At 40.0% G+C, this 15190-nt stretch overlaps 1 protein-coding gene across 1 annotated transcript in view; it reads right to left on the reverse strand.

Moving 5' to 3' along the window:
* Window positions 1-12704, reverse strand: part of LOC129324506 (vesicular inhibitory amino acid transporter-like) — a 35016-nt gene extending 22312 nt beyond the window's left edge. The window contains exons 1-2 of the mRNA XM_054971807.1: window positions 12568-12704; window positions 7654-7870 (exon numbers count right to left, since the gene is read on the reverse strand). Coding sequence (XP_054827782.1) covers window positions 7654-7870; window positions 12568-12704 — 354 coding nt within the window. The remainder of the gene's footprint in view (window positions 1-7653; window positions 7871-12567) is intronic.
* Window positions 12705-15190: the final 2486 nt, after the last annotated feature.

The following is a 15190-nucleotide window of genomic DNA, read 5'->3' on the forward strand; positions in this document are numbered from 1 at the left end:
CCCTTTGAACACATGTACACTGATTATCTTTCAATATAGAACTGCAAAACAAGTCCCACAAGTCTAAAATTAGAGGCAAATAAGTTTGCCTAGCACACTTGCAGAGAGACTTGGGCTCTCACTATTGAGAGTAAGTTCAAGAAATTGATATTTCTCCCCCAAACAGAAAATGATTTACCACGCCTCATCTGAAATTTCATGCCTATTGCATTCCTGATAATGTCATTTAGACCAGTCACAAATATTTCCTTTGGGGGCAAGGTGCTCAAGCAGATGATGACATTGCAATTCCAAGTTCTGTTGAAACTAAATTATCTAGAATAATTTTAATCCAGTTTCACAGCTGATTTTGGGAACAGAGACTGCTGCCTTGGCTACCCTAATGGATGACCTTGGCTGGGAAAAGACAGAATGCTGGGAAAAGATAGAATGATTCACCTGGATCTCTCACCAGCTTTTGATGACATCCACCAGCTGGACTAGCTGGCCATGATGAGCACTAGAAGTACCACACACCAGTGATTCTAACCCCATCTGGTTCTCCAGTTCATCTCCAAGGTACTTTTGGACCCACAAAGTTTATCTTGACTCTCCATGCTTTTTAACAGTTACATGAAGAAATCACTTGTAAGAAGTCATATGGATATTTGCGGTAAACGATGCATATCTCTGCTTCTCATTTTCATCTGAATCAAGTAAGAGAGTGGACATTTTGTCTTGAGGCAGTGTCCCAGGAGCCCTCTAGCAGCACAATCACATCTCTTTCCCTTCTGCCACATTCAGTCCTGGAAAGGGTTGCTATTCCCTGGCCGGGGGCAGGGGATCCCCCGCTCCCATCCTCCAACCTCTGCCCCTGCTAACCTGGCTGGCAGGGCCTCCTGGGGCATGTTCTGGGGGGGGGGGTGACACACTCCAGCAGGCTCATTCTGGCCCAATCCTGGCCTGATTTGGCCTGGAGCATGGGAGCACTCTCCCAGAGCAATCTGCCCAGATCAGGCCCAAATTGGCGGGGAACGGGCTGCTGTGGAGCATGGGAGCATTCCCACCCTCCACAACGGCCCGTTCCCCGCCAATTTGGGCCTGATCTGGGCAGATCCAGGCTTGAAATGGGCCGACTCCGGCCCAAATCGGCCTGGATTGGCCCAGATCAGGCTGCTGTGGAGAGCAGAAGTAACCCCACACTCCACAGAGACCTGTTTCAGACCAATCTGAGCCTGATCCAGGCAGATTCAGGCCCAAATAGGCCCAGATTAGGCCGCTACAGAGTGCGGAAGCACTTCCATGCTCCTCAGCGGCCCATTCCAGGCTGATTCCGGCCTGATCCAGGCTGATTTGGGCCTTATTCAGCCCTAATCAGGTTTGATTCACCCCTGAGAAGCGTGGGAGCATTCTCATGGTGGCTGCAGCCTTCATAATGATGTCACTTCCTGGAAGTGACATCATCACATGGGCCTGTGAGTGCACATACGTTTTGCATGCATGCAACTAGCACCAATACAGGTAGGTGCCAGAGCCCCCACCTCTTTTTTTTTTTAGAAAAATTTTTATTGGGTTAGAATATTATTATTTTTACATTACATTCAATTTTCCCCAAATTTTTCATTTCTAACCCCCTCCCTTTCCCCCCCTTTTGTTGACTTCCAACAGCTTTCCCCCCCTCTGTCCCTTTTCCCTTACTTCTATTAAATTCCTCTATCTAAAACAGATATGCATTCTCCATTATATTAAGCAGTACATCTTTAACTCCTTTACTTACTATACACCCAAACTGTACGTCCTTGGATAAACAATTTATCCCCTTTTCCCATTTTGAATATTTCTATATATCATAAACCTATATATCATAAACCATAAAAATTTCCCACATTTAAATCAAACAAATCAAACAATTTGATTTGTTCTCTATATGTTACTCATTTCATCTTTTTATGGTAATTCTATATAGCTCATCACATAGTCAATCAATTTAACTCTTCTGTACATTCAGTTTGGTGCATATAAATCTTATCAAAGAAAGAAAATATTGTTAGTTACTCAATCCTCATGTTTAAACCTTATCATTAATTATTCTCTATCAATGTTCTATCAATTAACCTATACATATCTATATATATATATCAATCTATTAATCTAACTGCTTATAAGTTCACTTTTCTCTTCCTCCCCCGGTAAAGTCACCCCTCTCTTTTATACTTATATTATACTTCAGTAGTTCTCAAACTGCCACAGTTTTCCTCCCACCTCCCATTTCTTCTCCAGATGTTGTTTCAGCTTCTTCCAGTCCGTGTTAAACTGCCCTGAGTCCAGATCTCTCAATTTTCTCGTCATCTTGTCCATTTCAGCCATATACAGCAATTTGTAGATCCAATCTTCAATAGTTGGCACTTCTTGTACTTTCCATTTTTGCGTATACAAAAGTCTAGCTGCTGCTGTCATATAAAATATCAACGTCCTATGATGGGCTGGAATTCCCTCCATTCCCAAGTTTAGTAGCAGGAGTTCTGGGTTCTTATTTATTTGAAACTGTAAAATTTCACTCATTTCTCTTATTATTTCCCCCCAGTACTGCCTAGCTACCTCACACGACCACCACATGTGGTAGAGGGAGCCCTCATGTTTCTTACATTTCCAGCATTTATTAGAAGTATTCAAGTTCCCTAGCGCAATCTTCTTTGGTGTCATGTACCAACGATAAATCATTTTGTAAATGTTCTCTTTAATATTAGTACATGTCGTTATCTTCATTGTAGTTTTCCACAAGTATTCCCATGCCTCCATTGTTATTTCTTTATTAAAATTTATAGCCCATTTCACCATCTGTGTTTTAACTGTCTCGTCCTCAGTATACCATTTCAGCAGTACTTGGTATACCTTGGATATTCTTTTCTTATCTTCTTTAAGAAGGGTCTGCTCTAGTTCCGAGTTCTCTGTTCGTATGCCCCCTTTTGCAGAGTCCGAATTGTATAAGTCTCTGATCTGCCTATACTGGAACCAATCATAGTTAGGTGATAGTTCCTCTTGCGTCTTTATTCTAAGTTTAGATACTTCAATTTTAGTTATTTCTTTGTACGTTAAGCATTGTTGTTCATTATCAACAGCTCTCGGGTCTATCACCTCATATGGAACCACCCACAAGGGGGTTCCTTCATGTAGATAAATTCTGTACTTCTTCCAGATTGTATATAAACTTCTCCTTACAAAATGATGCAGGAACATCTCTTGTTAGGAGTATAGGAGGACCTGGCAACCCTAGTCCTAGAGCTGGCAAGGGCCTTACTGGCTGCCACCACTCTGGTTTGGGAGTTCACCTACAGAAGGCCCAGAGTACTCCCCCTTCCTTCACCCTTCCAAGTAGTACTCTTTTATTGGGGAACGTATTGCCAAATGACTGGTCGAGATGTGAGAATCCAGGCAGAATAAAACAAACTGTTCTATTTAAGAAGATGGGTAATCACCAAACAAGGGGGTGGGGGAAGAACTCTTATGAATAACAGATTTAACAGGAGATACTTTTCATTAAGCCGGGCAAAATTATCACATAAAGGAGCCAGCAAGAAAACAAAGTCTCCTAACACAGTTACCTGACTTGTCCCTACAATACCTGCTCTTTCCTAGGTCCAATTAACCCTCCCTGAGTGAAGGCTGTTCTCTGACTTCTAGCTGCTTCTCTGCCTTGCAGCTCCTGGGAGAAAAACACCTTCCCTCTTCAGGAGGGGCTTATATTAGTTCTCTCATGGCTCAGACATTCTTTTCCTTCCAATTTCCCTTACTCCTATCCTGAAACTGGGAAGTAACATTATCAGTTCTATGCTTTGGGGCAAAATGAGACCTGTGCAAAGTGTGGGAGCACTCCTGCAGCCAGCACAATGACATCACTTCTGGAGTTCATCACCAGGAATTTGCCCACCACTGGTGAGCAACTGGGGACCTAGTTGTATAGTTCCTAAAGGATCAGGTTCATAACTTGTGGCTATCATTAGTTCCTTGTGTCCCACTGACCCATGAGCACTGCCCCTTCTTGCCCTCTGTGGTGTCGGGGTTCATCAATGGTAGTCCAAGTCTCAGCCTGATACATCCACCCACATGGTGGCCACTAACCTTCAGGGGGGCTTTTGCGCCTTCTCTCTTGCACCCACTGCCACCACTTGGCTTTTGTGGGAATTGCCTATGGGAAAGGCCAAGACTCCTTACTACCCTGCCTTGTGCCCTGTCTCCTGCTACCCAGTATCTGGTTACTGCAGGGACTGTTTACTGCACTTGTCACCACTGGGGGAATCAGTCAATTGTTAACAGGCCACCCCCTTCCCATGGCACCTGTTTTTGATAGTGTGGTTGAACAGTAGGAGTCTATATGGTACAAAGTCTATGTGGTACAGAGAACCACATTTCTGCATTTAGGAATGTAAAAAGTCTTTATTAAAGAAAATGGAAAATGTTCACAGACTTCTAAGCACAATTCCAAACGAAGTAAAGGAACGAGAGAGAGAGAGAGAGAGAGAGAGAGAGAGAGAGAGAGAGAGAGAGAGAGAGAGAGAGAGAGAGAGAGTAAAAATGCAATTCTCCTGCCCCTCCTTCTGTACATGCCTAACTTAGATCTTCTTTAAGGCAGGTTCTTTATCTTAAACAGTTCCAGCTTATTGAGATGTCCTCATACCTGTCATGGTTCAGGCTTCCAGCCTCCAGATGGTCAATGGCCACCACCTGTAAGGAGCCAGCTATCAACAGCACCTTCAGCTCTCAGCTGATGTCAGCCAAAGAGACTCTCTTCCTTGTCCCAGGTGGTTTTATTCTCTCCCTTTGTCCCTCCCTCTCCAGTCAGATCAAAGGGGCAGGTCAGAGAGGCTTCTCTTGGAAGTTCCATGAAGGAACCTTTCTGGCATTTTAGTCCTCCAAGTCTCTGTCCCCCCCCCCATAAACACCTGGGCACATCTGTATAACTAAATCCCAAGGCTGGGTGCAGCTTGGAAAGCATCTAGCTTTCCCTTCCCCCTGCTGTTATCAGTTAAACAGGGGCAGGGTTTGACACACAAATAAAAGTATTCTCCATACTATGTCTACAGATGAACATTCAAATTTCTATTGCAGCTAGTGGCTGATTCTCAACCTGTAGTCACTTTTTGAAAAGTACAATCTATCCACAGTTATCCACACTCTGGTCACATCCAGGTTAGAGTATTGTAATTCATTCTATATGGGGTTGTATTTAAAAAGGATTTAGAAATTTGAGTTAATATAAAAAACCCAGTAAGGCTGCTAGTAGGTATTAATTTGAGGGAACACATCATGCTCGTGATTAATGAGCTCCATTAGCTGTCTCTTTATTTCTGGACTCAATTCAAAGTGCTAGGAATCTTTAGGAAGCTCTAAACAGCCTGGGACCAAAAAATATAAAGAACTGCCTACTCTCATATGAACCTGAGTGACAGTTACAGTTGTCATCAGAGGTCCTGCTCTGTGTCCCCCATCTTGAGAATTTAAAAAAGTGGCAACCAAGGATAGACCTTCTCTGCTATGTTATCTCAGTGTTGGAAGGTCCTCTTCATAATCTTCCAATTGTCTTTTGATACTACTTTAAGATTGTTTTTTATTTGAGGCATGTAGGGATTTGCTTAAATTTGTTGAATGGTTACTTTTTGGCTATATTATTTGCTATACCAGCTTCTTCTGTTTTTATTCTTTTGCTTCTTGTGTAGCTGCTACCACTTTTAAATAAAGGATTTTAATTATTTATCACTGCAGTTGGTATTTCAGTCAACTTTTAATTCATTCTTGTTTTGATTTTTTTCCACTTCATTTATATTCTGCCTGTCTCCCTAATGCAGGCGCCAAGCATCTTACATCATCTCCTCTCCTCCATTTTATCCTCACAACAAGCCAGAGAGATAGGTTAGGCTGAGACTGTATAGCTGGCCCAAGGTCACTCAGCAAGCTCCCATGGCAGTGTGGGGATTCAAACTGAGTTCTCTCAAATCCTAGTCTACCACTTCACCTAACTGGCTCTCTTTTTGCAGTCAGTTGCTCTTTTATCAAATTTCAGTTTATTTTATAGTTCATCATTTTGTAATTGAAGACTGCCTCAGAAATTTTTATTAGGAATAATAGCATTTAAACATTGGCGTATATTCTATCTAGAGTTCTGTAGGCTCAAGTATGATTTAATGGATTCCTCTCTCACACACTACCCACCCTCCCAATTGTCTCTAAAATTCTGCTCCTGTGGGATGTGGGACCCCCCCCCCCCAAGGGATAGGATGGGAGAGGGATTAGAGGTGTCTCATGATGAGAAGGAGGACTGATGAAAATCATCCACCCCTGCACCAACAGAAATCCAGGTGAGATCTAAGCCATTATTAAATATATAAGCTCCATGATGCTCATACTGTCCTACCCCTTTCCTTTCCTGAAAATATAACTTCTGATTTCCATTATATCCATATGCTGCTACTGCAGCATACTGGAGGCTAGAAATATGGGAAATGTAGTTATTATGGAGTTCATAAGGGCAGGAGCTTTCAACTAATGTTTCCTATGGTTCCTGATATACTGGTCACAGCTGTGTGTCTAATACTAACTAATCGTTAAACAGACGACTCACTGTGAGATCACTCCATACTATTGTTAAATCTTTATGAAGAAGGGCAGTTGCAGCAGCATCAATGAGTCCTTGAAAAGGAAATAGTGCACAAACTGGGGCCATATTAATTAGAAGTCTAGATTAGATTCATAAAGGAGGGAACCCTTGAATTTGCTTGGTGAACCTGCCCCCACTTCATTTAAAAGCTATCACTATCTGAAATATAGGCTATCTCATTTTCTAAATTATGTACAACTTATTTAGTTTCATACCTTGGTCCTATTCGAACATTATTCCTATCCAGGCTGCTTCCTTTTTTCAAGGTATGAAAGGAATGGTGAAATTTCACTGGGCAATACTTAAGTATTGCCAAGCATCAACTGGTAATATCTGCATAGATTTTCTTACAATTTGCCTTATCAATATTGCAGATGTGTACAAAAACCAAAAGTTAATGTGAGTTGTAGTTACATGAATGTCCATGAATTTATGGAAACAAGCATAAATGATTGTTTTTTCTTTTGTTGTTCATCTTAAGTTAAGTCCCACTTCAGTTCCTCAAGCAAAAGCTATCAAGTCAAGAGTTCTTGGACTGAAGCCAATATGAATCCCATTAACAAAGCTGATCTATGTACTCTGCATCAACAGTTTTGCTTCATTTGATGTGCATGTAGTTGCAATGCAAAGCAACAAACTTTTCAGTATTTTTTCCCATTAGATGCAATAAATCAATGTAGTTATTCGATATCCTAATTTATATAGTACTATCAAGGTATGGGTGCTTTATAAAGAAATATGAGCCATATTTGTATGCCAAGGAGTTTACAATCTAAATGTCAACAGACAGGAGAAAACAAAGGAAGAGGAAGAAAAGGAGAGGAAGATGAGATGGCTGAGAGCAAATGCATGTTGCATAATATTTTATAAATATATAAAAATCTAATACTATGATCACAATTTAGCTCACTGCTTTATATCTTGAACAGCAAGTAGAAACCTTCAAAGGTTGTGAAAGAAAAACAGTTAAAGAAAATGATGAATAGGTTATAGACGTGGTGAATTCTGGAACATGGAGTTACCTGAATAGCATTAGTTACATTCCATCCAGCTTCACAAGTGGTAATCAGCATGGTTTGGTCATGTTGCATGTGAACCTGTGTCTGGTAGGCTGGGTTCTCTTCCTCTTCACTATGAATCCTGTTGAGTTCATCCTGTCTGGCAAAATTCACATTTTCTTCACCAGTGTGTAGGCATCCTTTCCATCTCATCATTTTCAAAAATAGGGAATCGATGCTCCTAAAGAGGTTTAAGAATCATGAAAACATTTGCTTCAGGTAAGCAATCCCGACTAGTTAATAATTTACCAAATTGGGGTTACCTGTACTAAAGTTATTTCAACAGAAAGTAAATATCAATCACCTAGGGATGCTCATGGACAGAGTAACTGTGCTATTTAAGACCAAATCTCCTTCATTTGTATCAGCCCCAAATGCTAATTTCAAGAACCATCCACAGAGATCCTTCTGCTCTGAATCAGTGAGGGTGAATATGCTAATATTTCCAATTCAAATCCATTCTGTTATGGTGATTATGTAGCTCAGCCATTCATGAAGCAAGTACAAGTAGTGGCCAGAATATTTTCTAAACATCCTTTTAAATATAAGCAACCATGCCTCCATAAAATAATTACTGCCCTTAACAATTGAATTGACTGATGCTGACAAAATGACTTCTAAAATGTGCTTAGTTGGAAGTTAATAGATGAGTTTCTCACTGGACTGTTACAGTACATTAAAAAAACCAAAATTAAATTTATAGTTTCTGTAAATTTAGATTAAATCAGCATTCAGGTGTAGATTTACAAAAAGAAATTAAAACATTTAACGTTTAAAAGTTTATTTAAAATTAGGCAGAGAAAAGATACACATGGATTCCAAGTATGAGAAATATCTGTCATGTGGAAACTAAAGTGGTGTGTAGAACTTACCAAAAAAGTATAATTTAGAGAATATATAGTTGAGAGAAGATGCCGCCAAAATTTTGGCATAATTTTTCTGTTGACATTCTTGTCATGTTATAGAGGTATTTTAAGATAAAAAATTATAATCTTTTACCACTTTTCAGGATGCCAAAGTTATAACTAATGTAAACCAAACAAACACAAACTTGAGTAAATTTGATGCATGCTTGTTGTCCTTTACCATATTTAGACCTTTTTGTTATTATAATTGAGATGGTTAGTAGCAAAATGTTGGTGAAGAATGTTTCTTTGGAGAGATGAGGCCTCTAGAATCCTCTCCAATTTGGACTGTTAAAATGTCTGAGAAGCAGGCAGAGCTAAATGCCCCCCCCCCCCATGTTGATCAACTCAGATCTGGTGACAACAGCATTAACGAACAGAGAGTCATCCTTTCCTCACCTTCCAATGACATCCAGGTTGAAACCAAACAGTCCCTAGCACCTCCCAGGCTGCTGGGAATCAGCTTGGTTTACTCCTAGGACACCAGCAGTCCTTTCTAGCAGTGGCCTGCTAGGAATTTTCTCATGGCTGAGTATGCTGAATTTATTATGCCAGTGCTTATCCTGATTTTTATCCCTGTCCTTATCACTGGCTTTACAATCTTTGTTGTTTGTATTGTAATTGCTTTTATGTTTAATTATGGGCAGCCAATATCAGGAGAAAAACCTGAGACACTAATGCACTGGCAGCAACTGTAATGTGTCACATTTCTGCCACATACTTTAAAGTCTAGAATTTTCTCTTGTTTTACAATCCTTAAATAGCTGGTACTGTAGAAAGACAAGTATGATTATCCTGCACCTTTCAATTTTTATTACTAATGAACCATTGTCATTATTGTAGATGTTTATGTTGCTGGGGAAAGCCCTAACTGAAAGGTATAATCTGCTGAGACAGGTAATTAGCATGCTAAAAGTCTTTTTTTATTATATTGGAATACCAATAAGAATGATTTAAACACCCTTGATGGGGAAACTAAATTATATAAGAAGCAAAATTTTCATTTTATGTTTGATTTATTACTTTTAAGAATCACATTGTTTCCTCCTTCTTGCGAATGGATTATAGCTCTTTTATAGGACTAACTGAAGCAGGAAAATACTTGATAAAGATTTTTCCCTAGAATATGTTGAATATTAGGGCATACGTGTCAGGTGCTTAGTATCACTTATCATACCTGACAACACCCTGCTGATATAATTGTAGTCTAATGCTTTATGTTATGGTTATGGTAAATATTCTTTTTCTGGACTGCAAATGTTACTCGCCTTGTCTTTCAGATCCACGATATGAAACTATGCAAGGGAGGTGTTTGTTCCTGCTGTTATCTGTATGCTCCTCTGAACTGCACCAGGGCCCTCTCTCCTTAGTCTGGGAAGAGGCACCTGCACAGGCACCACAACCTTGAAAATCCCATACATCAGGTCTGCTGTTTTCCCACTTAGATGCTTTCCTGCTGAGCTTAGCTGACCGTTAGACTGGGGAGGGGGGGGGGGTGTTAGAATTTGCTCATGCTTTGGAAGCCTATATATGTTTGATGCTTGCATGTGAACAATATTCCTGGCAAAGATGGAGTAAGCTCACGATACTAGCAGCTTTTCAATAAAGTTTGTTTACTGCCTACAGTGAAGTCTTTTGAGAGTTGCTTGGCAGATCCTTACAATACATTCCTTAACAAGCCCACAAACTATCAGAATTTAGCTGATTTCCAGTACTTTCCACAAAATGATTATCATCAAATTTAAAAGAATCATGATTCATGGTTCTACACTAGTGAAATGTGGTGTGATTTTCACAGTTTGTACACAGATTTATAATGGATGTCCCTCCTCAACAATCCACTGTTCTGATATTCAAGCTCTCCAGTCTCATTTTTTATCTAGAAGCTATTCTATTCCACACATTTTTAAAAAAATAGAAGTACAATCTCTATGTCATTTGAATGGTCTTTTCACTACTGTTTTACCATGTTGCCAGCATGATACATGATAATTGGTTTGGTGCTTGCTGCAAATAATAGCACTGGTTGTCATGGTCACTATTTAAAAAATTGAAATTAGCTGTATTAATTCACTACACTGTTGTGAACTGGTGCTATTTCTGTATTTACTTACAGGTAATATAACTGGTAATATGAAAATATTTCAAAAAATACATAATACAGCCATAATTGTTATCATCAAAATATCTACTTTTCAACATCACAAAATGTGTGGATACTTAAAACTGGAGAATGGAGATATGAACAGACAGGATAGACTTTTCTATAAACCTGACAAACAGCATAGGTGTGCAGAAAAATCTGAAATCTTAAAAAAAAAACCATAAAACCCCCAAGGTAATAGAAGCAGCAGCAGTAGCTTTACACAAAAAAATGCCCTAGTGGCTGTTGCTAAGTAACTACAACAGTATTGCCAGTTGAATCCTTGGCATCTGTCAATAAAAGGTGAGGGGAAGAGCATGGCCCTTTCCAGGACGGTTTTAGCCACTGAGGGAGAACTCTTAGGGGCCAGGTCCATCAGCAACCACTGGGTGACTTGCTACCATCCAACTTGCATGACTCACTCAGGCCCAGCTTCTTGTGACTGTTCAACAGCAGTCACCACATTAATGCCAATGTAATATAGTGGTTAGAGTCAGATTGGGATCTGGGAGACCCAGGTTTGAATCCCCACTCTGTTGTGGAAGCTCCCTGGGTGACTTTGGACGGATTACACTCTCTCAGGCTAACCTACATAAAAGAGTGGCTGTGAGGATAAAAAGGAGAATGATATAAGTTGCTTTGGGTCCCCATTGCAGAGAAAGGGAATATATAAATACAATAAATAAATAACATTGTAGCAGAAGATGCGGGGTGGGTGTGTTGGCACAGCGTGGTTTGAACTGTAGCTGAGCTATAAATAAGGCTTCCACACACTTTTAGTAGTAAAAGTGTACGTACAGTTTATTTTACAGTGACTTATATACAAGACTTTGTTCTCAGTGTCAAAGTGCTTCGCCAAGCACTTACTGGAACAAGCTCCACACTTACACCAGACACAGCTGGCTTATATACATCTATAGCACCTCCCCCAGTGTCCAATCCCAGTACATCAGGTGAGGTGACTAAGCTGTTTCTTCATTCTTGCATCATCCAAGGACCTGTCAAATAGATCTATTACATCAGTTATGACAGACAGACCTAAACAGCAAGATGCACACATGCTTCTTGGCTCATTATGTCAACAGGGTGGGTCAAAGGTACGTTGTTTGCTGGGGTTGAAAGAGAGAAGAAGGTAGGGAAAGGTGAGCATATGGGGGTTTCCAAGACGAAGGAAAAAGAAAATGATCTGGGTAAAGGGATACAGCTGGGGAAAGTGAAGTACCTCCTGCAAGCCCATCCTACTTTCATTTGGACAACAGGAACCTCTCCTGTTTTCCTTCTAACCCATTTCAAAGCACATAATGGTCAGGGATTATATCTTTCGATTTTACAAGGTTTGCTCTTATCAGAGTAATTGAAGATCCATTATCTAAAACAGCTAGAGTATTTTCTCCATTAAATTGTACTGTTTCTCCAAATTCTGTGTCCACATACGAGCTACCGACTTGGATACCATATAAATATTTCTTATTGTCTCTGTCTTTGGGATCCACATGGGACTGTATGGGTTCTCTTGGTCACCGAGTTAAAGGTGATGAGGCCCTAGGGCTTTCTCTCTTTTTATCAGAGAATGTCCTCATTACCTTCACCTTCATGCTCAGAAGCCATCTGCTTAGGTGGCATTGTAGGACAGGCATTTGCATCCCTTTTCCCACACTCACCGTATACCCTCTCTCCCCCACATTTAGTTTGGTTTCCTGCCTTTTCAGTGGAGTGAGTCACTTCTCTGGTAAAATTGTTTTCCCCATATTCCCTCTTCCTTTCTTCCTCCCACCAGTTCTCAGGTTTGAAAAATGGCTTAAATATGGTTGTCTTATCCACTTGTCAAACCTTTCCCTGTTAGCCTTCAGTGTGTCTGCCCACTCTGCTGCTTGTGTGACATTCTGAGGTAATCTATCCTTGACAATAATTTTGATACTGGAGGGAAGCTGGGATAAGATCCGGTCATATATCATCAGATCCCTCATTTTCTCTGCTGTATCAGCTGAGGTTCCATTTCTTACAAAAATCTTCCACCTTTGCCCCAAAGGCTACATATGACTTCCCAGGCTGGGGTTTTTAAAGCTCTGGTTTTTTTTTCTGAAATGATCAGACCCTAACTTGATTCCATTATATATTGCCTGTTTAAATTTGTCATATTTGATCATTTTGTCTGAGGGGAAATGTTCATATACCTCAGCCAGTTCTTCTTTTATAAGTCTGGGTAGATATTTCATAAACAGTGAGATAAGAACGTTCCCATTTTGTGAAGCTTTCTCAAAAGCAGCTTTCATCAAAAATCTGAGGACCTTTCTATACCACATATGAAATAAAATCTTTAAGTTTCACCCTTGGAGGATTTAAACCCTCTACTTTGATTTTATCCTTAACTTGTTCAAGCTGTTTTTTCTTAAAGTTCCTACTTTACCACTCCTTTTTGTTTGGTGTAGTATCAGGTACACCCTTAACATCTCAATAATTTTTTCTTCATGAGTTATTCTCAACTTAATACACATTTCAGTTAGAGAGTCCTTTTTCATTCCCAGAAATTCTGCCATTTCTCTTTTTTGAGTCTGTGTTCTTCTAAGCTATAAGTATATTTCTACCATTTTTCACGATGTCATCATCCCACTACTGCCACCGCCTGTAACAATTTTCTTTTTTTAAAAAACCCCTTTGCCTTTGGACCTTTAATTCAGCTTCTTCTTACATTACCGTAAACGTTTGCCTCAGGAGGGCCCTAGTCACAACTAACACTACTTTTTTCTCCACACAAACAGAACTTCAGCTGTTCTCTACTTTACCCAGGCTTATAGCTAAAGAACACCTTTTTGGGGGATTTGAATCTCACTGATAACATTGCCTGTCACATTTTGCTCTGTTTGTGTGATTTATATATTGCTGCCTCCCTGATGTTCTTAAAAGGTTTCGCTGCAACCAAAGGCTTTCACCTTAGGCCTCCTCTGTTTAACTGATATTATAAGAAGGCTTTGTTACAGATGGTAGTATGACAGAACAGTCAGCGCATGTGGGTGGTTGTCAGGTTAAAAAGGATTTTTTAAACAAAAACAAAAGTAGAATTTATTTATAAGTACATGTGTGACGGTTGCAGAGTTTTGATAAGCCTATTTGTTTCAGAATATTTCTTAAGCTTGGTGGCTTCAAAGACAGTTATATATTCACAAATCTAGTCATAAAGACTAATTTTTCACCCAGATCCTCACTAACAGAATAAACTCTTCTCTCACCCACACAGATATAGATTCATTCAGGCCTTTCCACACAATTTGCCTGACCTAGACAGAATGAGGCTCTCAGGCTTCCACACAGCGTGTCTGACTTAGCCAAAATAACCTCTCTCTGAGTGTCTCTCTACACATTACTTTTGACACATGTTCTTCACATGTCAGGAGACACAATGTTAGCCAGGAAGCATAGTTTTAAATGACAGAGCCGGCAGAGATCATTCGGGAGGGGACAGATTATTTTACAGTCCTCCACCGCCTCTGGCATGCTGGACTGGAGCCTTTGCCCTGCCAAGGCTCAGTTAATTCGAAGTTTTAAGCTGTGAGGGTGGCAGGGCAAAGGCTCCGGAATGGAAGACAGCCTAGCTTGGCAGAGGCAGTGGAGGGCTGTGAGAGAATCCACCCCCTCTGAAGCAATTACTGCTGGCTCTGTCTAATATTGCATCTTCTGGGACTTGACGAATATGCGCCTAGACGTCTCGTGTAGAGAGACTCTGAGATACACAAAAACGGACTGAAAACCTTTTCCTTTGTTCTCTGATTAAAACCAGTTAACTCTGCCCCCAATCATGGCACACTTCACTCATCCATCCAGTCCCCCTTACTTCAGAAATCTGCATTAAAATCCACAGTAACAAATATATAAAACCCCACATTACCCAGCTGGAATAAAATACTGAAACTTAATTTACATCCAAAATATTACACCCACCAGGTAACTGGACTTTAGGTCAGAAGTTCTTAGGGGTAGAGAAGGAGGGAAAGTTTAAGATGAGGGGGGCAGATTAAGGTTGGCATTACATATCTCAGTACTGATTCACATTTTTTAAAAAATTCTAGTTTCAGTTAATATCTACTTAAATACGAATATTTATTTTTTAAAGAAAACATATTGATTAGTGGGCTTGAAAAAATTATTCTTTTAGCAGTATTAGGTTTATGCTCCAAGTTTGAGCTGATGAGGTTTTCCAGTTTCAGGAAATGTTTTTGCTTTGAAGCTGTAAAAGAAATTATACATTTTCATTACAAGGGTGCTTCCTGGAAACAGCCACAATGGTGGAAATATCCACAATAGTAAAAGCTCCCCTGTTGGATATTACAAAATTTCCAGCACTTTCCGATTATTGAGCTGAGGCACAGGGGTAAGTTTCCAAGATGAAAACATGAATATTTAAAAGCCCACTTTCCCCCTTTGCCTCAGTGAAACTGTTGACTGTTTTCCATGCTAA

The sequence above is a fragment of the Eublepharis macularius genome, chromosome 1, assembly GCF_028583425.1.
Source record: "Eublepharis macularius isolate TG4126 chromosome 1, MPM_Emac_v1.0, whole genome shotgun sequence".
Classification (NCBI taxonomy): Eukaryota; Metazoa; Chordata; class Lepidosauria; order Squamata; family Eublepharidae; genus Eublepharis; species Eublepharis macularius.